The sequence below is a fragment of the Ciconia boyciana genome, chromosome 1, assembly GCF_034638445.1.
Source record: "Ciconia boyciana chromosome 1, ASM3463844v1, whole genome shotgun sequence".
Lineage (NCBI taxonomy): Eukaryota > Metazoa > Chordata > Aves > Ciconiiformes > Ciconiidae > Ciconia > Ciconia boyciana.
In genome coordinates, this window is record NC_132934.1 from 99,899,507 (window position 1) to 99,923,000 (window position 23,494).

At 39.6% G+C, this 23,494-nt stretch overlaps 1 protein-coding gene across 5 annotated transcripts in view; it reads left to right on the forward strand.

The window, feature by feature from the left end:
- Positions 1-23,494, forward strand: part of EPHA3 (EPH receptor A3) — a 236,117-nt gene that overhangs the window by 132,170 nt on the left and 80,453 nt on the right. For all 5 annotated transcript variants that reach the window (XM_072885112.1, XM_072885073.1, XM_072885101.1 and 2 more), the window contains 2 exons: positions 22,512-22,667; positions 23,148-23,483. In XM_072885112.1, the coding sequence (XP_072741213.1) occupies positions 22,512-22,667; positions 23,148-23,483 (492 nt within the window). The remainder of the gene's footprint in view (positions 1-22,511; positions 22,668-23,147; positions 23,484-23,494) is intronic.

The window sequence follows — 23,494 nt, forward strand, 5'->3', positions numbered from 1 at the left end:
CTCCAAACTTTCCACAGCCAGATAAACAAAGTATTTCATTCATGTGGCTCTGTCACAGTATTTATTTGGTTTGTTCTTGTAACATTTTTTTTCCTCTTGTTTTTGTGTAATTTAATATTGGTAGTTAAGACTTCGAAGGATCTCACTGTCCTCTCTGAAAATATGAGTAGTGGGTTGTAGATAATGCTTTGGTCAGTCTGAAATCTACCTTTAAAATCTTTCTCTTTTTTACTATGGGTTTAAATAAATTTCTTTTCTTTTTTTTTTTTTTTTTTTTTTGCAAGAGTCTGAAGTATCTTATTTATGAAAATATTAGCATTAAAGGGCATGACTGAAGGATATTAACTTTCCATGCAGTTGCATCACTTTGTCAAAAGGAGGGCCCCTCATCTGTCTATGCGTGCATGAATAGCACCAGTTCAGCATCTGCCATGACTATTTAAAATAATAATGAATTTAGTTCTTAGGAAAGCAAAGGATTAACAACAGTAGCTCATGCCAGGATTAGAGTAGGGAAGTGCTGCAACAAAGTTTCTCAACCACTCTGCCAAGGCACTTGAGTTTTAGCTGGTAAGAACAAAGCTATTCAAGTCATTTAAATTATACTTTGCAAGAGGAGACTCCAAGGTCCCATAACACGTGTTCTCAAGATGTGGGTCGTAACCACGTTTCAGTGTTTGGTGCTCACACTTGCTTGCCTAATGGCTGACAGGCAGCAAGGTCATTATGCTTCTTTATTTATAACAAAATCATGTCATGGCAAAGGTTGAAAGTAAGAGTCACAGATATTAAGGCTGAAAAAGAGCTTCTGGAGTAATTTTGTACTTAGCTTTGTGTTATTACATGATAGTACTGCTAGTTTTCTACAGTAGTTCTTTGTCACATCCAACCTTGAAACCTCTGTTTGAAATGGTGATCTCAGAATCTCCTTTGCCAAATCATTACACTATTTGTTTTTAGTAGTTTCCTTTTCATCTTTTAAGATGTTAGCTTTAGTTTCTTGACTACAGGCATTTTTCTCTTGCACTTGCCTCACTTTTTATGAATACCTCCTAGGCTTTTATGAATAATGTTAAATTTTAGCAGTTTTTTCTTTTCCTCTGGTTAGCTGTTGAAACAACTTTTAAAAATTGGACTTTCTAAACAAATAAAGCATTTTGTTTCCTGACATTTTCTGGATGCTTTTCTGAACAGAGTTGGTAGACATTTCTGGTGTAAACACTGTACACATGCACTTCACCACCAGGTAACAGGTAGATGGAGCAAATTCTCCCAACATACTGGGTGAACGATTGGACATGCCTGGGAACAGTACTCTTTCTTCAACTCCAAAACAGAAATTTCACTGTCCTCTCCCTAATACAAGAGTATTTTTTAAAGTTTCAATAAGAATGTAAGATGCTCTGGTTGTAGCTTCATGCTTGCTATTGCATGCTGTTCAGAAGTATGATCTTGAAGCAACACATCATTCTGCAAACCAACCCTGTATTGGCTTTTTTCTGCAGAAGTATCCCATTGCACAGCTATTTATGGCCTTAGTTTAGTACTGTCTGCTTTTAGTTAGCTTGTCTTCTCTGTGCAGCCTTGATTTCTCCGAAATGCCCCATATGGACTGACTGAAGTTTTAAATCCACTTATCTAGTCTTGTCAACTGCATTTGCCACATCTGCAATAGCATTAGCCCAGGACGTTTTATGGGGATGGGTAATATCCTTGGAGTTGCCTAGTGGTCCTTGGAGAATTCAGATGCTGCCTTGATGATGTTCCAGTATGTCTCTGAATGTGGTTGTATTTATTTTCGCATTAGTCAATGCATGTGCTTGTTCTGCCAGCTTACCCCTTTATCTCAGGAAATATTTTCCCTGCAGTTTCTTATACTGTATTTTAGCAGTGCTCTTCCAAAGACCGTTTTCTTTTTTATTCAATGGCTCATATACGTCAAATCCTTTCTATTTGAAGAAAACTTCAGCAGCTTATTATAACTGATCATTTTCTCCTTCTTGCTCTTTTTTTTCTTCTCTCATTCATTATGAATACCAAAGTTCACCAGTAAAATAAACCAGAGAATGTTGTTATTACCTTTCTTCTGTGCTAGGTCTTAATCTCAGTGGCAGAAAGTGAGTGGGATAACAAAGGGACTTTGCATTGCTTGTGCCCAGCTCCAGTCACGTGTAGCAGCAACCTGCAGCCTCAGGAGCTGTTTAAGGAGGAGTTGTAGATCTTGGAGCTGCATAATGAATGAATATTTCTAAAGAGATGGAACAGGCTGGAAATCAGTAGGCCATTTCTCTGAGTGCAGGATAATAGAAATCTTGAACTCCAACAAAGGATTATTCAGAAATAGGAATATGTTTGGTAGTCTGCTGCTTGAATCAGCTTTATGTGAAAGAGAACCTGAATTTCTGCACAGTACCACAGGTTGTTCTTAGTAATGTCTGGCAACTCTCTAACTCAGATATTCAAACAACTATGGTTAGCTTAATTAAACAGGAGATAGCTAAAGGAATTCAACATACTAACACTGAAAATGATTGTGTTAAGTTTCTAATATTTTATGTCTAGGAATATAAAACAGTAAATTATGGAATATATACATTGTTCTTCCTAATAAGAAATTCCCACAACTAATGTTACTGCCTTTATTTGTTAGTGCTTATACATTTCTCCTTATATGTATAAAAACATATTATTTATACATATAAATAAATATATATATATTCATATTGGTCTGGACAAATGTCAGTTAACAAGAACCATTTGAATCATCATAGATCGAGCTAACAGGAATCAATCATTGTCCAAACTGGAAGTTAACCTAGAAACAGCTGCATTCACCAAACTTCATGTTAAAGGAAATAAAGCACTAAGTAAAACAGCTTCAAAATAAGAAGGCTGGGTAAGCATTTAATAAGACTTGCACTTTAGAGGCAACTGTGAAGATGAAAGTCTCATTTGTAGGACAACTGGGAAATCCTTCCTAGCCACCACTTCTAAGGAAAATTAAAAATTGTTCTTTGGAAAATTAGGGAAATATTCTGCTGTATCTATGTGATAATAAGCCTTTAGGAAATCACAGAAAATTGTTCTTGTAATATAATGGCACACATGAAAGGAAAAGGAGAACGTAATGAGAACACAACTGTGGTGTTTTGGTGTGGTTTATTTTGCACACTAGGGTGGCCAGCTAGGATAGACCAAATATGTGTGAGCTATCACAGGAGATATAATGGTGGCGTGTCTCTGACCTGAGGAAAAAGAGTCAAGAAATGCTCAACTAAGTAAAGAAAGCAAAGTGAAAAAATAGAGAAGTCCTGGGATACTATTTTGGAAAGGCAATGAGAATGGAAAAATAGGACAAGGTGGGACTCAGCAGTCCTGTCCTAAAATTTGGGAATTAAACAATTAAACTACTGCTGTAGAATTTGTATGTTTCTGGCCTCTTTCCAGTGTGTGTTGGGATTTTCCCACAGAAATTTTAGAAATGCCAGAACCAGTCATTTTGTAATATGTATTTTAGCATAGATTTTTGATCTGTGTTTATCAGGAAATCCTGTTGGCTCACATCCAGATTTTTCATTAGATATGCTGATGTCCTGATTAGTGGGAACAGCTTAATTAGATATTGGCAAACACATATGTGGACATTATTCTCATTTAAGAAACTCTTACTTGGATTTAGTGCTTATATTCTTGTTTAGCACATCAGCAAGCTGTGTAGCTTTAGGTGAGGCTGTTGTTTGAAATTGATTTATTTAAGCTAGTGCTACTCTTTTATAGATCCTGGCTTAATTTCAGGCTAATTTTGTTTTAAGTGGAATTGATTAAGAAGCTATTTAAGATAAGCTGATATAAACAACTGTTAAGCAAAAGATGTGCAGAGAGATTTAAAGTCATGGAACTAAAATAGGTTAATACACACATTTAGGTGGTCTATCTTTCTCTAGTACTTACCTGAAATGTGATTAGCATCAGCAAAACAAAATAAAATTGTATTAAATGTTTCCACACAGAGCACAGATGCATGGTTGAATTACTTTGGATCTGCTGAAACCTCTTGCAATGGTTTAATACAGGTTACAGTTGTTCTCTTAGAGCTTAGCTGTGCACCGGAGTTACTGCAGCTGAGTAAGTTGTTGTGTGGAGGAAGGGCAAGGATCTGCCATGCCTGTAGCCCATGGTAAACAACGAAGGAAGCTTACACAAGTGCGTTTTACAGTCTAATATTTACACCAGGTGAAGAACATACACAAATGTGGTTGCTGTTGCTCATGATAGCCTCTTATGATGTGTTTAGTCAGTTGTTGAACTCTGGTGTCTACTTCTAAACATAGACCAAGCCAAAAAAACCCAACCCCCTCCAAAAAAGTGAGGATTTTGAGATGAGTTTTTGAAAGATTGAAAAAAATACTTTTTTTTTTTTTTTTCCAGATAGTTCAAAGGAGGAGTGGTCTTACTTTATTGCTGGCTATAAAAATGCAAAGCGTTAGATTGAAGTGTGAAGATATAGCTAAGAAAAATATTGATACACAGAAGTTTCTATAGCAATTGCTGAAAGAGAAAAACATACCTTAGCCAGTTATACTGCTGTAATGCTACAAAATCTAGGGACTACCATGTAGAATGAATGGGGATGAGTGGTTTTCTAGTCCGGTGTCCTCTTTCTGACAGTGATCAGTCCTAGGTGCTTATTGTTTATGGTGTGTTTTTCTACTTGTGAATATGTGATGATGCAAAAGTATTTCTTTCTCATGGGTTTTAAAGGCCCATTCAAGAAGTTTCTGGCCCTGTCTTGAAGTGGGAGAGAGTAACAAAGGACCTTACCACAGGGCCATTGAAGTGGGCAGGCAGGGATCTTGAGAGGACTTTCAGTCTCTCCCCAGAGGCAAGATCAACCTTACCTACTTTTCCCATGCTGACTGGTTATTTATCATTTATAATCTGATCATGTTCCCTTTCACTGGTGTCACCCCTGGAAACAAGCTTTTAAATTTTCCGGAGGAGAGGGGTTTTCCCACCCCCACTACTTCTTTTTATGTTTTCTGTTCTCTTTATCTACCCTGAACTAAGTCACTGCTTCAGTAGCTGATCAGTCATTTGGGATCTCTTGGACTCAAGAGTTGGACCCTGTTTTCCATATGTGAGCAAAAGACTGGCCCATATAATAACTTTTTAATAACTTTTCTGTTATTTCCTATGCTCATTTTCCCAGTCTCGAGTATATAATTAGAAAGATAAAGTCTATAGATAATGCCAAGTCCCTACTAATCTGGTTTTGCTACTCAACATTCTTGCAGTCAAAATCAGGCTAGGTAGAAGCAAATGCAATTCCAATTTATTTTAATGGGAATTCAGGATTTTCAGATCGTGGCTGATTAAAAGTGCTCCTGATACCAATTTGTTGTAAATTATTATTGTTTTGCATAACCCCCAAACATATTAATTTGCTATTTAAAACCACTGCTGCCTGCTGCTAACAATTAGATAACCAGGTTGTCACTCCAAGTTTTTCATGACTGAACTTGGCAGTGTCTAACTGGCCCTCTTCTGTCTTGTATCTTTGAGTCCATTCCCAAAGAGGCAATGTTAAATTTAGTGAACACGGAGACTGAATAATCACATGGATTCCTAACTGCTCATCCAGGCCAACTCTTCTCTTGCTTAAGTTGGAACTGTTTCAAGAGCTCTTATAAAACTGAGTTATTTTAGTAATCTGGAATTCATAGAATATTTGGCAATGAAAATATATAGTAACTTTTTCCTGTATATTAGGAAGGATACTACTTAGATATTGCATACAGCTTCTACTTTTTACTTGGACTGTGGTATCTTAGTGCAAATGAGTGTTGAGGTAGTAGGCTTATTTGAAAAGAATAGAAATTAGATGGGTAAAATGCTAATTAAAAATATTTAGTCTCTCCTCCTATTGTCGTTTTATGATTATTTTCTACTGTTTTCTTTATGTCCTTAAATATTTCCTTCCCTCTGTTTATGGTCCAGTAGAAAATTCAACTTGATATTTGCTTACAGGTTTCTTTTTGAAATTGTTTTGGCTGTACAATGCTTTTTTGGGATGGAAACTACCTAATCAAAAGTGGGCCTAGAAAGGGCCACAGGTTTCTTTTTTAAACCTTTTCTCGGATAAAGTTCTCTTTGCAAGAAAACCTGAAGTAGTCAAAGGGTAGAGAAAAATGGAGAGGGAGCTCCACTGTGTCCTTTCCCACATGTTTCAGATGCAAGGGGAAAATGGGTTGGTTTTGCTTGGTGATAGCTGCTGTTACAGCTTTCTTAAAAGAGTTGAACATTAGCCATATACAGTGAACCCACCATGGATAAGCATTCCTAATGTGTCAGAGTTTTATTTTCCTTCCGCACCGCTTTGGAAATCTTGCTATGCTGTTGCAGAGGCTGGAATCGTGTTGCCTTAACCTTGTGAGGTGAGCACATTGCAACCCAGGAGTTTTAGGAGAAAGATGCTTTTTATAGAACACTTTACTACTAGCTGAGCCCTAACTCCTATTCTGACTTTGTTGTCCCACAGTTGTAAAAGATGGAGAAAAGACTCTGTAAGAAGAATGAGATAAAAATAAAGTCCAAACCTTATTGGAGACTTTGGAGAGTGCATGGAGAGGGGGACAGGGGGGGATTTTCAATATTAAATGCAAATCTAGGATTTGGAAATGTGATATTAACAAGTGATATTTTCAAGAGGGTAGAAAGAATTGGTAACAGAAGTTTCAATTCTCTAAGAAGTCACGTGTCTGTGAAACTAGCTTTCATTTCAGAGCTGTCAGTAGTGCAGGTATACAAAGGCTGATAGGTACAAATTGTCCTCCAAGCCAGAAGTCTAGAATTTCTGCCCCTGGCCACTAGGCAGCTGGATGTTTCTTCTGGTGAATTTTAGATAATTATTTTTCCCCCCTGCAGATTCAGAGTGAAAGAATTGTAGGATGTGCAGAAAGTGCTCCACGTGTCCCTCTGTTCATTAGAAGAGCCAGTTCTGGGAAGTGCTGTTCCTTCTTCCCCACGATGATCCATTGAGTTTAATCTTTGCTTCTGAACTTTGGAAGCCGCAACCTGTTAAATTGGGCGAGAGTCTCAGACTGAATTTATTGTGGTAGTATCAGTCTCTGAGTAACTTCTGAAAAGTCGAGGATACAAGTCAGAGAATCATTGCTACAGATAAAGCGAAGCAAGAGGAGGGTGCCACTGAGCAGGCAGGGTAGTAACATTTCCAACTGCTTGCAGGGTACCAGGGGGGATTGATATGATTCAAGACAAATTTACAAGCATTGCATCACTCTTTTCTAATCTGGGACTGTTGGCAGCAATTAAATCAGTTGTAAGTATTACAGCTCTTAAGTTACATTATTCATCAAGAATAACAAGGCTAGTTGCTGCTAGCCTATTTCAAGTGTTTGCTGTATGCCCATTGAACCCAGTGTTCGCTGTAACCAAGAGAAGAAGTGGGAAAGAGCAAAACATTCCTTAACAGTGAGTCCTAATGTAGAAGCAAAGTTTTCCTTGTTAGGGAAGAGTTAGAAAGTGAACTGTAGTTGTATCTGAAAGTGACTGGCATCCCAGTCAGTGCAAATCAGTGTCCCTGTTCATAGCTGGACCTGAACACAGCAGCTCATAATCCCTGTCCCAAGTGGCACAGAGCAGTGGAGAAAATTGTGACCGGTACTGCAGTAAGCTACCTGCCCCTACATTGCTGGCCATGCGTTGTTCAGAGAAGGGCATTTTGTCAGTACTGAAGGCAGCCCATAGGAGGTTCACTGCACAGTGAATTTATAAGGTGGGAACAAGCCAAAATGAAGGGTTGTGTGTGCTGTTTTCTTGGCAGCAGGTGGGGATGTGAGTGCTTAATCAGCTGCTATAGCATGATGTTGGATCTGCGGTGCCAGATTTATAACTGTGGAAAGCTGTCTTAGTGATTTCAGTACAGCAGACTACAGTATTAGTGACATTCATGTCAGTGGAATATGATTTCAGATTAGTTATGCTATAATATGGCATTTCACTAATGCATTTTGACAGTACCTTCAAAATACAGTTATACTTGCCTATCGTAATCTCTTGTTGTATACTTCTAATCTGACATACAGCAGAGGCAGCAAGGAGAGGAGCAAGAAAAAAAATGTATAAAAGCTTTACTGACTTACATGGGCACTGAGGTTTATATTGGCCGCAGAACATGTTTATTAATGTTTTTGCATTTATTGTTACAAGGTTTCTATTATACTTCAACTAACTGCATTCATCTGTCTGAAGGACAGAGCCATTTATATAGGAGAAAAACTGCATACGGGATGCTTACAACTGCCATACACACTTATTCTGTAGTTCTGGTGGTGAAATGAGAGTTCATGATCTGCTGAACCATGGCTTTGCAGAAAGACATGGTTTAAGTAACCTCTTCTAGTAGTCCAGTGTTGTCCCAAGCTGAATCCTTGTGCAGGCTCTGGACGAGCTACACCAAAGCAGCAGGTTGCCTCGGGAGCTGGCTTCCACCTGCGGTGCACACAGCATCCCCGCACGGGGCTGGGAGCTCCAGCTGTGGCCAGGAAGCTTATATATGATCTAACCAATTTGCAAAGCCTTTACCTCAGGTGTAGATTTCTATCAGTCCTGGGTTTTCAGAAATTCACAGGGTTAGTAAAGGGTGTAGGACGTGTAACCACCTACTGAGTCATGGAGGAACTTTATCCTTTTCTCCTCTCTGTGTTGGCTTGGGAGGACAGCAGGGATTCTTAGGATCTCATTTGTCGCTGGGTTTTATATCTTGTTTGTTGCCAAAAAAAAAAAAATCGTTTTAAGTGTGTTGTGTACCTCAGGGTCTTTTCCGCAAAGCAAGGCAATGGTATTACTTTCATTTTATCTATCTCAGTGTGGTTCTGATTTAAGAATCAGGGTCTGGAAGGGGTGTTTCTTGTCCGATGCCCAGTGATGTCTACTGCTGGATGTTCAATTGGCAGTTTTTTCAAATGTAGTATTTAGCGACAAAAAGCTCACAATCTTGAGTATGCTGGAAACCAGTTGTCCCAATTGAAGTCATATTAATAATCAGAAAATTATTGCTGTTATAACTTCCTTTTCAAGAACAGACTTTCTTTACTTGACTGTTTTAATTGGAGAAATTAGCTACTCTATTTACGTTCAACAGCATAATCCTTGGTGTTGTTAGAAATATGCTATATACCCCATGTTAAATAACGTTGGGGTCACCCATTCTTTACTGTCTATTGCTACGGGTAGGACTGCTGAGAGTGCATTCAGAAATGTGCTCCACGGTGGGGTATGCTGTGCTCAGTGAGGCTCTGTGCCTTCGCAACCTCCACCTGCTTTGTTTGTCTTCAACCCCTGGATGCCCCAGGTTTTGCAAGGAAATTTATGCGAATCATGGCAGGGATAGAGTTTCTTGCTTTATGGCACACAGAATGGTGGAAGAAAAAAGGATAGAGGACTTAGGTATGCTTTTCTTATAGCTTTGCCAAAAGCAATCTGAGAAGAATATTTTTCAGTTATCTGAACTGATTTGTTTAACTTGATTTTTCAGTTAGTAATAAAACAAATATTTTGTGTCGAGTTTGTTGAACACAACAAACATGATATTGTTTGGGTTTATGTGCTATGTTGTACTATTTGGCTGTAAGTTTAGAGTGTGTAGAGTGCTTCCTTCCAGATGCTTTTTTGTTCTTTAAAGTAATATAAATAAATACAAGTACTGAATATGTGACTTAGCCAAGAAAGAAAACCTTTTTCATTGTCTTGAGATTTGCTCTACTCTCTATGGCTGTAGCTTGTTTTAATTTTTGCATATAATAGAAGATTTAAAAGACTTTATTAAATTATAAAATATAGGCCTTTCACTATGGTTACAATCAAATCAAAATATGTCTGTGCTTGAATATATTGGATATTCTTCAGAGGGCTGATTCAACTACTATTCTATTAGTATGCAACAATTTCCTGTGTTTTATATACATCACCGTGATGGTATATCACTTATAATGGAGACAGCAATGGACTGCCCTGACCCAGTAAGATTCAATTTTGGTTCAATATCCTACCATATAATTTACTTCATTACCAGAAGTGCCATCAGGTTTTATGACCTGATTTGGTCAGAAAAAGTAAAATAGGTCTTTTAGAAACAGAACTCTCATCAGAGTTTCGCTAAGCAAGGTAACCAGCCATAACTTGACTTCCCTATTTCCAAGATGAAACAGAAAAATTATTTCAGCTCAACTGCAGAGTGTGTGGCTCAAAACTTTTAGTCAACTCCAAAGGGTTCTAGTAGGAGTAGATGGGAATATTCCTAGTAGGAAAAAAACCCACCACAATTTTTCTGCTCCATCAATTGGTACAGATAAATGCAGAATTTCATATCTCGTGGTGGATTTGCCTAAATGCTTTCAACTTCTGAGAGGTTTGTACATCCTTTCAGCCTCCTTGGTTTCTGCTTTTGAATTGTTAAAGGAAAAAGTGAAAAAATGAAAATAAAAACAATGATGTAGTTAAATCCTTTGTGTTTACAATAGTCTTCCTTCAGTCAGAAAATAGTATGATGTCTATACAGCAAAATCTTTTGTATAAAACAATGCAGAGTCATGAAAGATATTTTAATGCTGTTCTTCAGTTCTTTTCCCCATAAAATGCAGTGGTGTTAACTTGCTGCCAGCGTTGAGCTTCAGTGGAATTGAAAACTGTTAATTGAACACGTGGCATTTTCTACTAGCACGCAGTATCATTTGTTAGATAAAATATGTACAGAATGCAATACTGGAAATTTAGTTTCCTATCCCTTCTGATGAATTTTCTGCATTGCAAAGTGAATGCTGTTGAAGAACATTGAGTTCTTGTTGCTATTACTGTTTGTAAAGCTTCCCTGCTACAAGGAGATATTTAATTCTGTAGCAAACACCCTGTAAAATGCAAGACCTCAGATTCTTTGTTTTCTAAACAGCTGAGATTCTACCCCCCTTGAATTCACACAGGTATCAGGCTAGTGAATAAAAATGCTGAAGGGGGGGGGGTTAATTTACATTTAATTGGGCTTTGTTCAGCAGATAATTGCTTACCCTGCAAAGCTAGACATTTTTAATACATGCATAGAAAATGCATGTTAAGTAATTAAGAGTTCTCTTTTAAAAAGGCAAAATACCAAGGAAGTCCAAGAAAAAGCTAAAGCATACAATGTATAAATACTGCACTTGAGTGGTTAGATAGTTTTGCAAAAGCCTTGGGCTTTTCCTTTCAGCTGTGAGAAAAAGATTGTCAGTGCAGTGATGTCCCCAGAGGCTGTAAATGTTTAATTTTCAGGCTTTCCACTGGAAGGATGAAAATACAGTCAATGAAAAAGGCACATGAAGAAGGGAGGTTGTTATGATGATGATGAAGCCATAATGTTTTGGTCTTCTGGTTAAAGCCTTTCTTTAGTCATCACTGAAACCTCTCTTTGTGTGTATTCCACATCCTATTAAACAAGGTAAAATACAGATGATAATATCTGTTTGTTTGCCATTGTATGTTTAATGGCTCTCCAATAGTAAAATCATCCTTTTTTTCCATTACCAGGGCTTTTTGAATCTTTGTTCTTATGGAAATATCTAACAATTTTAGCAATTCTGACTGCACTGAGATATTTGAAGGCTGGTAATCATGAGTTAAGTCTACATTAGCAAGTAGTGTGGCCAAGTAGGAGCAGGTCAGTCGTGTTACGCAGTTGGTATAAAGGACCCTGTGCCAATACCATAACCATTTCAGCACGTTTTACTCCAGAATATCTCTAGTCAGGTCCGGTAGACTCCCCGTAGCAGGGAGTGCATCATCCAGTGTACATATATGTGTGCTCTGGAGACACTTTACATTGTGAACCAGGTCACGGCAAGAGGGGAGAACTGGGATTTAGCTTTAGAAGTGCTCTCCAGATCTGAACTAAAACACTTACGTAGATGCACCCATTAAGTGGCATTAACAGCATCACTAGCAAAGCAACGGCTGTTTCTTGTATGCTGTTACAAATTACGACCGTGTTCTGATACACTAAATTACATCCCAGACTTATATCAGCAAGTAATGACAGCAGCTTAAACCATAGGAATTTTTTCATACAGGTTTAAGCGCCTGCCGTTGCAGCACCATTTCTCTTCTTAAGAGCTTCCCTTTCCCAGCACCATCTCTCAGTGAATTCAAGCAGCAATATGTCAATGGTTGACACTGAAAGTAAGTAACAGTAAGGGATTCAGTAGCCCTCATCAAATGAGGCATAGCCACATGATTTTAGCTTTTTGTTTCCTGTTAATCTGAGTGCTTAAAAATGCCAACTTTTTTTTTTTTTTTTTTTTTTTTTTTGGTAAGGGAGGACAGTATAGCACCTCCAGTGCTTGCTTCTTAAACCTTAAGGCTTATATGCATCTAGCCGTGTCTTGCCTTCAGTGGTTGAATTCAGAAATATCTTAAAATTGGGGAAACAGTGCACTATCTTTTGGATACCTCTGCAAATCAGAGATAAACTGAAAGAACTAACTTTGTAAAGTGTGAGAAAGTCAGAGTTCATGAAAAATGAATGTATAGATATTCCAGCCACTGGCCATTAAGTGAGCCTTTTTTTTTTTTTTTTTTTTTTTTACCAGCAGCTGGAATATTTCAGTGTTATAAAATTGATTGCCTTTTTTATGTCAGGGGACTGCTTGTGACAGGTACCGGATTAACAGCTCCAGAAACCAAAGTCCTCTCTTTTTATCAACAAAACAGGTTCAGCGAGGGCGTAAGGAACATAAGCTTCCCCCACACTGCTCAGTCAATATGCCTCAACCCTGACCCGAAAGAACATCTCTAAGGGGAAAGGCATTTGTTAAATTTCTTTTCCAATTAATTTGACAGCTCTGCTGAGACTACTAACAAAAGTACTAATTCATGCTAATTGCAGTAGTGGACCTGTGTCACTGGGGAGCTGGGCTGAGCTCTTCGTAACATCACACAACCCACCAGGCAGCATTTTGATTAGGAGGTGTCACTGCAAGAAAGAACATTGGGTTTGGAGCCTGTTCTGCATTAATTTTTTCACGTGCAAAATGGGGACAGCAACACTCTCCTGTATGTGTTAACAAGGGCAGAAAGTTGCAAAAGAACATTCAGCCTCAGTAAATGCAAAATCATCTTCCCTCCCTCCCAGAGAAAATGTAGACTTTTTGTACGTCTGAGTTAGCTGTTTTGGCTTGGGATATGTGCATTGGCACAGACAACTGGGAGAGGTAAGCCTGGTCAATGGATTGCTGGAAATAAAAAAACAAAGCAAAGCCCCAAATATGTTAAGAACAGAGGGTAAGAAATAAAATGGAGTCCAATATATAAATCAATCGGTTTCATCAGAAGTGTTATGAAAAGAATAAGAGCATTTTCCACCTGATAAATGTCATTGCAGAACTAGAGATGAGTATAATCAAAGGCATAGAAGATAGTCCTATAAAAGCTGATTGAATAGTTTGTGATTGTTCATCACAGACAAGATAAGATCATGATCGATCTCTGTAAGGTAAAGAATGGCTTAGAAAGGATACATCAGGAGCAGCTTTTCTTCCTGTCTCATTGTAAAAACCAAGGATATGTTGATTTGGCTAAAAGGCTACCAAATCTGAAGGTAAACTGAAGGTAGGATGTATTTTTTCACTTCACATTGACTACCTAGACTGGAGAGGAATGTCAGAGAAATTCATTGAGACCAATAATTTGCAAGAAATGGGATATTCTACATGAAGGACAGTACAATGGAGGATTATCGTAATTTTTTAAAAAAAATAAATTAGCAGATATATCGAACCTTGGGTTTCCAGGTCTTTGAAATCATATCTAGGTTGTAGGGATGAGGGTGAAATAGTGAGGGGTGGCAAATGATCATCCCGTATTGGCCTTTCTTTTGCACTTTCATATGGTGCTACCAGGTATACCATCTACCATTAGATGCAAGATAGGCACCAGGGTAAGTCCTAGGGCTAGATGTATCTGTATGACAATTCATTTGTTCTTTATTTATATTACCTTTCATATTGTTAACCTGTTAATCTGCCCTAGTTCAGGCACAGGGAAATTATATAAACATCCCCTAGTTATGAAAGTCGTTTTTTGCTTATTAGCTAAATCTAGCCTGCGAGGATTACCAGGCACTAGCTTGATTTTTGCACTGAGCTGGAAAGGAAGCATCTTCCCAAGAGCTCGTGTCCTGTGGGACAGGGGCCACTGCATCTACCAGGTCTGTTTGGGGGTGGGGTGGGTTGGTTGGTTGTTCTTGTTTGTGTTTTTGGTTTTTTAAAAGTTCTGACATAGAGAAGGGGAGGTTGAGGAAAGACTAAACCAGAGCAGTACCATGGTTATCCCTTTGTGGCACTCTCAGCCTGATGTTAGAAAACATTTATTGTTTGAAACTGTCAGGTTCCTACATCTAGGTTGCCTTTGAGGAGTCTATAGTGTAATTTTAGTTCAAGGAAAAAGCACCTCTTTACTTTTTATCCTTGCTAAATGGTCATTTAAAACTTCCAGATTTCTTGTGTGTGTGTTTGTACAACCTTTTTTTTCCTGTTCAAGTTGATGCTGGTGGGTTTTTTTCTGGTATTTCTTTAATTTAGATTTTTTTTTTACAATACTTCTTGAATTAGGAAGTTATTTTTCATCTCTGTGTGGATCAAATTAAGTTTTTAAAAAACAGAACATGGAATTTCTTTGTTTGACAAAATGATAGCTTAATATATCTCAGTGTTTCCAGGCTTTGCTTCAGGAAAACATCTTGTTTTAGGGAAAGTGAAAGACAGTGCTTATAAACATGGGTTTATTAAATTCCCTGTTTAAATACGTGTTTAAGTGATTCACTAAATATGGGTGGAATTAAGGTAGAACTTTGTTTATTTTGCTTTAATTCTGAATCAAGGCTGTGGTTCTCAATGTTTTCCTATTAATGAAAGATTTCTTTTCCCCAAAACTGCCTGCAAAGAAGCTGAAATGCATTATGCATTTTGAAACACGATATTTGTGTACCCACAAACGAGAACATCTTTGCTGTAATGCTGTGTTTCAGACCCGATATCTTTGACATTACACTTCCAACAATATTGCTGGTAGCAATCATGGCTGTAATGCACTTCATAAAAAGAGATACCAAAGCCTGCAAGGCATAACGTGGAGCTATTACAGACTGCGGTTGAAAGGTGCAGTGTTATTCCCTCAGGATAAAGCTATCTCTTATGTACATATAATTAATATGTCTGCCAGTAACAGTTATTAAACAAAGAACAGGAATTGTTTCTGCTGAACAACTTGACCTGGGAGTAAAGCCAATTTAAAAAGCATCTGATTAAAATATGTTAAGGTCACAGGTCACTATAAAATATGAAGTGGGGAGGAAAAAGCAGAAATTTACTCGCAAGTCAGATTAAATACTACTGAATATGGGTTTTGTGCTAGCAGCAGCTTTCAGGTGTAAAAAATGAAAAGTGCTCATTCTGAAGAGTATTTTTCTAGAGGCATTTCAGTGTCACATTGCGCTGAATCCTTGCCCCTTGCATACCGCGCAGTCCGTCCTGCTGGCACAAAGGCTGGAGGGGTAGCAGAGAGGTGGAGAGAAGAGAGATCGTTTCCTGAGCCGTCAGATTATTGACCTCGTACTGTTGGAGGAGGCCTAGTGATAGGAAAGAAATTGCATCAGTTTTGTTAATTGTTGATTTCTTCTAGCAGTGGACAGCTGCAGTAATTCTTCAAACCTGCCAGTGGCTTTGGCTGTGATTACTGTATTTTCCAGTCTAGAGATGGAAAAGTACACGATGCATGTTTTCTTCTGCAGTAGTTTCCCCCCTCAAAGATAAGTTGTAGTAATAAACAGTTGCATTTTTCTAGAGCTATTGCACAGCTAATAATGAAAGGAGTGGTGGGAATTCTCTTTAGTATTTAAAATGCAACTTTTAATTTTATGCCTGCACTTTCAGAGTAAAAAGTATGTCTCATGCACAGAAAATACAATATGAGATTTTATTGATTTACTTACAATGCTTAGCAAAAACAGCTGGGTTGCTTCTGCTGCTGATCCCAGCGCTACCTGTTTTGTAATTATTTCAGGTGTTATGTATAGTGTGCTCAAGACTACAGGGAAGACAATGTAAGAATACAAAGAATACTAGGAATAATTGTTTTTATTTCCCTAACAAACAGAATAGACTTCTATGCGCAATGAGAGAAAGCCAGTGTCCTTACCTCTTCCTGGGGATATTCTTACCTTGGAGGTAACGGGGTCCATCCCCACCAGAGCTTTTAGCCCTCACTAAAGGCTTTCTCAATCTTATTTCCCTCGTCCCCTGAGCACAGACAGTGTACGTGCCTGTGCCACAGCCCAGCAAAGGGAAAGTATGCTCTGCCTGTGCAGTAGCCTTTAGTGGGCATCCCACCTGCTGACAAGTTTTGGGGCTGCCCCTGCATCCTCCTCCTCCTCCTCCTCCTCCGCTTCCTCAGCAGGTACAGGGAGTTGTCAAAGTGTTTCAGTGACATTCAGCCCTGTACCTCTATTTCTACTGTAAGGCTTAGTACTTAGCTTTGAGACCTACTCCCTTAAGTGGAATCTTACCGTTTATTCAGATCTGGTGACAAAACAGTGTCTTAAGTTCAATGGAAATAAGAATTGAAAATACACTGTAATTTTTAGAATCCTGTTTGGGCTAGGTGGGTATGCAAGAAGGTACCTAGAAGCCCAGGAGAGAGAGAGGATGTATACATAGGTAATTCCCTAGGTTATGTAGCTTTTCATATACTAATGGACAATGAGAGCTGCTGAAGATGGTTTCCCTGCTCTGAGGGATTTGGCAGGAAACCTACATTGTAAAGCATTGTTTCCTGCTGAGCAGGTGCCATAGTGAACAAGGGAGGAAAAAATGAGACATTTTCAGTGTTGTGAATGACGTGATACAAACTGAGGACGGGATGACTCAGGGCAGGATTCTACCTTCATTTCCTATGCTTCATGTATCTGAGCCAGAACTATACCGTATCTGTATAGTGTTATTTTTAATACAGCAAGAGGAACACGTATGGCTGGATATAATTTATGATGGAAGTGTGAAAGGAACAGTTTTGAAACCTTCATTTGAAGTTAATCACGATTTTCACCTTTTTCTTGTTTCTCAAAGATATAAACAAGCGCAAGAAGGGAAAGAAATGACTCGCCAGAGGAAAATAAAATGGTTTTGAGAGTTTTATAAGTTAATCTATGCTCCTTGTTATGCCATCCATTTTCACAAGCTGACAACTGTGTTACATCTCATTTTGCATGTGTGCGTGTATGTATGGGTGGGTGAATGTGCAATTCTGTTACTGGTGATAAACATAGTGCTGTTGGCATCTCCAGAGCAGGACCATAATATGCGTAGTGAGAAAAAAGGGCTGTGTAAATGCTTGTAAAAGGGACTTGAGAACATTGCAAAGATGCAAGGTTCTACATGGGCATTGAGGTGAGCCAGTCGGCAGCATTCACTTCCCAGCACACCTGCACAGCCAAAGGTCATCCTGTGGCTTCAGGTCCAGCATAAAGACCTCCACTGCTGCTCATTGGCATGCCATTTCCACAGGTGACAGCGGAGTGGTTTGCAAAGCCCCTCTAACACGGAGCACACACATGTGAGGTGCTTCCCTGTCCTCTCTGCAGGGGATGGGGACAGGAGGCTTGTCCCAGGGTTGCTGTCGCCTGTCTTGCTAATGCACGTGATGGGGAAGTGTTAAGATATCTGTGAGCTGTACAGGTTTGTGACTGAATTCCCTTCTTTTCTAAATGCTGTTGTTTAATGCCACAGTGGCATTTCTCCCCCCGACTATTTATTGAACAGCAGAGGAACAAAGGAAGGAAACAGTCGCTTGGTGGATGCTGCCCATTGCACGCCCGGTTTCATGGCTGCGTATATCCGCTTCCAGTGCATTGTGATGCTGGAGCCTTGCCTTGGAGCATTGCACCTCTATTCCGAGCACAAAAAGCAGAGCTCCTGTAGGACTGGGGAGTGCAGCTCATTTTGCAAATAAAGAGTTGCTTTGACCTTGTGCAGGGAAATGGGTCCTGTGAGGCCTGGAGCACTGGGGCTGGGAAGTCATCTGCTCAGGCAGCGCGGGCTCAGGTCGTTAGTTGGTATTTACGGCTGGGAATTGGTGATATTGCTCTGTGTATAGAGGGCTGCAGGGTTTGAATACTGAAATGCTCCTATTTACTAATAGCTTTATATTTTAATTTAAAATTAATTCAGATTGAAATGAATCATTTAACCCTTAATTAGGACCATGTTTTCATCTCAGATTAGTCAAACAGAGGCAAAAATCACTTTGCTGTTGAAAAGACAGTCACATTTCTTTAAGCAGTAACTACCATAGATTGCTCCATGCATTTGTTTTTCTTTCACTGAAATAATTTTCCCTGCTCTGTCTCTGAGACAGGCTCATCAGTTATAGCTTAAGGAAATTCATTTTCATACAATAACGAGGATAGCTGCAGTCCTGAAACTCTTACCAGTAGGTGACTTCAGTGAAGTCAGTGTGGCTCACACTCAAGTAAAAGAGATTGAAATCAGACTGCAAACAGTTTTAAAATAGTATTTCAGGTTGGAGTTATCTCAGGAGTTACCAGGGTCAACAGATATTGGGCATCTGACTTGAGGAGACCTTCTTAAAAAGCAAACCCAGACAGCCTTGCTGTACAGTTTATATCATGGATGTCGAAACTCTCAAGGTTTCCCTTAGTCACTTTTAGTTTGCCGAGAGGTTTTTCTTCCCAGCCCGTTGCATCTATTTCCTCTCACATCATTCCCCCGTGTGAGGGAAAGGAAAATCCCTTAGCTTTTGGAAGAAAAAGTTGAGAAGAAGCAAGTGGTGTTCACAGCTGGTTTCCATGCTGAAATTACAGATTCTGTGAAGACTTCCTCTGCTAGTCCTTTTATTTTCAACCTGACTGAAACCAAAGCCATGGCATTCACCTCAAAAAGCCAGATTTTCTTCCATCAGTTCATGTAATCCAATTTTTCTGACATAAAAAAATGAATGCCTTTTGAAGTAAAGGCTTCATTTTTTGTCTTATGTATCGGAAATAAAAAATGACTAGGAAAAGAATAATAATAGTAAGTACATTGGCAGCATTTTCTATTGGCACCCCCCTTTCCAGGCTTCAATTTCAAGTATGATTGCATTTTTTTTTCTCCTTTGGGCTGCAGTTGTGAATAATGTCAAATTGGTCTGACAGACAAAGATAGAAAGCGCAAGACAGCCTGAGGGGAAGCCACGAGACTGGGATGCTCTTGCTAGGGCTTACTGGGGCAGCAGGGATCCGACTGGCTCAGCCCCCTGCCCCGACTGCTCATGCTGTACCGCGATAGCAGACGCGTGAAACGATGAAATCCCTCTTCCTCTGGAAAAGAAAAAGCCTGGTCTCATGTTACCAGGGTGCTTCCTGCATGCTCCTTTTTCTTCTTTTTTTCTCTGGCCCCACACCACCACCACCTTTTCTTAAATGACATCTACGAGTTTTCACTTGAGGGATGAAAGAGAGATTTATTAATGGAGCAGTTTGATTCCTTCCTTTCTCTTCCTCACCCCACAAAATCTGTCCAGTTCTTATGCAAGCTTGTTTACCTATGTTAAATTCATTGCTGTATTAAAATGTTGGTGGTAGTTGCTTTGAAAGTGTCTTACTGTAGTTCCATCCTGTAAATGAATGCCTATGCGTTACGATGCTATAAATAAATCATGCTTAATCAGCAGTGGAAATTGTGTCTTGTAGGAAGACCAACCACATCACAAAGGTTCAGTTTTAGGTTATTAGTCTTTTTCCAGCCTTTACATTAAACTGGTATGTAAAATTATTTAAAAAATTAAAAAGTATATTGTACGTATTCATAAATACATCTTTGTCTTGTGTATGCCTGCCCATACATATAAAAATGCCCCTTCAAGCTGAGTAGATACGGTTAAGCAAAACCATTTGAGTTTAATACCTGGCAGTAAGCTTCCATGGGAAGTTTTGGTGAAAGTGCTGTGTAATTAGCTGGACAGATGTAGCATGATGTTTATTCCTCACTGTGTTTGCTTAGTTAGTAGTGCTGATAAGAGCGGGATTGGCATCCGTTCTTTTCTGCCTGGCTTGTTGTCTTAGGGCCAGGAACGGCCGTGCTGTGCCCAGAGACAGTAAAATCATTTGAGGCTCCTCTGTCAGCTGGAGGGAGACCAAAGAGGCTTGCTCTAGGTACGGCACATCACGGGGTAGTATTTGGGAGTGAATGAGATTTGAATCTTAAAAGGCTGCAACAATAACAACAACAAAACCGAAAAAGACAGCTCTGTTTCCTGCTGCATTTTCTCCCAGTGGAGGTGTTTAAGACGGGCTTAAGTTTCCTTTATTTCCCCAAGTTAAACAGAAATCCCCAAACACCCTTGCAGCCTTCGAGGAGATGGAAACACAAGAAACGCCGGCTGAAGGAAGACAGGCTGTGCCAGATCACAGGTTGGCGTTAGCCTCTGTGAACCTCGCCACAAGGTCATTTTTAGCAATTCTGCTTTCACAGATTGCCTGTTGGCCCCACGCATCAGAGGCTCAAACTCCGGATTGTTTCCTCAGGGCTTGCAGGAGAGAACTGGGGCCGGAGGTGTCTTTCCCAGCTGCTTTGCTAGCGTGGAAGTCAGAGGTAGCAGCTACAGCCAGGCACCTTGATTTGCAAGGGCTGGGAAGTGCTGAAGAGTGGCTGAGATTAGCACGTCCTTGTGGGACGTTTCATGCTTCTCACACTGTGTTCAATGCAGTGTGAGGAGGGTTTCCTTTATTATGAAGTTACAGGACATACAACTGTACAGGGGTTTGTTCTCTCTCTCTTTGCCAGTGTGTTTCACTCAGGTGTTTGGCACCAGGGACTAATCAACGAATTTGCCTAACCCAGATATTCAGTTAGGCTTTGGTTACGGACGATAACGTGGAAGCTGAACATCCAGTTTAATGCTGCAGCTTCCCTCTCTCCTCCGTCACTTACAAAGATGCTGGGATTTTTATTCTGACATTTTTTCCACCTCAGGCTGCCCATCCAAACACTTTTCTATTTGGGCAGTGCATGAATGAACACAAAAGACCACGTAGTCTTGTATCTTGGATTTTGTACTACATTTATGAGTCAGCAAAACCGAAAAGTGTGTCTCTGTTTAGGCTTACACTAAGACTGGTAAACCCTTTCTTTTGGCTTCAAATTAGCATTTAATTCAGTGACAGGTCCTAGGAAATTTTATCTAAGTTTAACTGTCTGGGTTCCAGACACAAAAAGAAGTCTTTGTTTTATTTTGTATTACTCTTTTTTTTTTACATCATATTTGTAATGATAATGTATTGGGCTTTTCCTAGCGTACTTGTGCATTAGGCAGTGTTTGCTGTGGAACCGAAGTGTAGCAAAAGGTGAACGCGTTTTAAGATGTGCTCCCTTTTGTTAGGTTGTCTATTTGTGTAGGGTTGTTGTAGGTATGAGTACAGACCTGCGGGTGACCAGTGTCAGCCAGAATGCTTTTACGTGGTAAATTCCATTTGGAGAATGGAAGGATGTGTGTCTTAGGGGGGAAGCAGCAGCTGAACAGTAGAGACTGCTGATTCTTATCTGGGTTTGGTCTCTTTTTTTTTATTTATTATTTTCAGATGGTGATATCATCTTGGTGGAAAGAAGTCAACAGTGTTATTTCACTGCATGGGTTTTTCATAAAAAGTTATTGCTGTATTGTTCATTTCTGTAACTTACATCAAAGGCTGTTTTCTTCTGATGCAAACGTGGCCCTGAATCAGTCTGAAATGCGACAGGAGTCAAAACAGAGGGAGTGTGCCAGTGTTAATGAAACACCACCACCCAGAGTTTTTCAGAAGCAGCTTTTGTGGGTTCAAGCACCATCCCTAGAGGACTGGGTTAATGTAAAAAACATCCTCCTCGTACAGACCATGAGAGTTCCTGATAGTATCAGAAGCAGCTCATTGAGCCTGATGCATAGTCCTTTAGAAATGGAATAGATCTTTCACTGTTCAGGTTATTTTCTTGGTTTTGGCTTGCTTAGTCCTGCTGAACTGAAGAGACACAGTTTGCAATTAGTGTGCCCTTGTAAGCAAACCTTGGCAGCAGAGAGAGGCTAAAGTTAGCTTCTTATGCAGGATAGGGCCAATGTTTTGGTAAATTAACCAGAAGAGAAGAAAAATAAGTGAAATTCTCAAAATGCAACATAGAAAATGTTTCTTCTTAGTGGTGCAATACACTGTTTTGTTTTCCAGGCAAGATTAAATGCAAATCCAAGTTGATGCCTGAAGAGCTCCGTTCTACCAAGAGGTTTTATTTCCATCAGCTTTCTCATTATGAGAAAAATCTGTATTTTTAAACTATAAGTGTCTGCAAAATGTGATCTACATATCCTAGGGCAGTAACAAAGTCGCATGTTAAAATCAAGGAGATGTCCATGGACTTTAAAACTATGTTTCTGTTATTTTGCAGCTTGTCGACCTGGGTTCTACAAAGCCTCTGCCGGCAACGTGAAGTGTGCCAAATGCCCACCTCACAGCTCTACCTACGAAGATGCATCTCTGAACTGCAGGTGTGAAAAGAATTACTTTCGCTCTGAGAAAGACCCTCCATCCATGGCTTGCACCAGTGAGTAGCACCATTATGCTCGGGGCTGTCATTCTTGCTCCTCCATCTGTATCTCAGCAGCTTGCTTGCTTCCTCTCACGTCCCATTGCAGTCAGCCATCCACTGCCTCCCATGTCTTCTTACATGCTGGACAGGCTACCAAAAATTGGTGGGCTGGGTTTACATCTTTCTATTTTCATTTTCTCCTTCTTGTTCTCTGTCAGACTCAAGAAGGAGAGCTAGGATTTTTAAATTGGTACCAATATTTTCAGCCCTCAATCCTGAACTGTACCCTGAGGGTACTGTCTGTCTATAAGAAAACATGGTCCTTGATAGTCTAGGTCTGTAGTCTAGTGCAATATTTCAGGAGTCTCTACAAGAAATAACTAGAAGAGTTTGGTTATTTATGTTTTTTACTTTTGTATTTTTGCGCCCTTGTTACTCCCATCTTAAAGCACTACAGAAAATCTCATCACTCTGATTTCCTGTTTCCTTTTATAGGACCACCATCTGCTCCAAGAAACGTTATCTCTAACATCAACGAGACGTCTGTTATCCTGGACTGGAGCTGGCCTCTTGACACTGGAGGTCGGAAAGATGTCACTTTCAACATCATTTGCAAAAAATGTGGAGGAAACGTGAAGATGTGTGAGCCGTGCAGCGAGAATGTGCGATTCTTACCCCGTCAGACTGGACTCACCAACACCACAGTGACAGTAGTGGACCTTTTGGCACATACCAATTACACTTTTGAGATTGATGCAGTCAACGGGGTATCTGACTTGAGTACACTTTCCAGACAATTTGCTGCTGTCAGCATCACAACTAATCAGGCTGGTGAGTCTCCT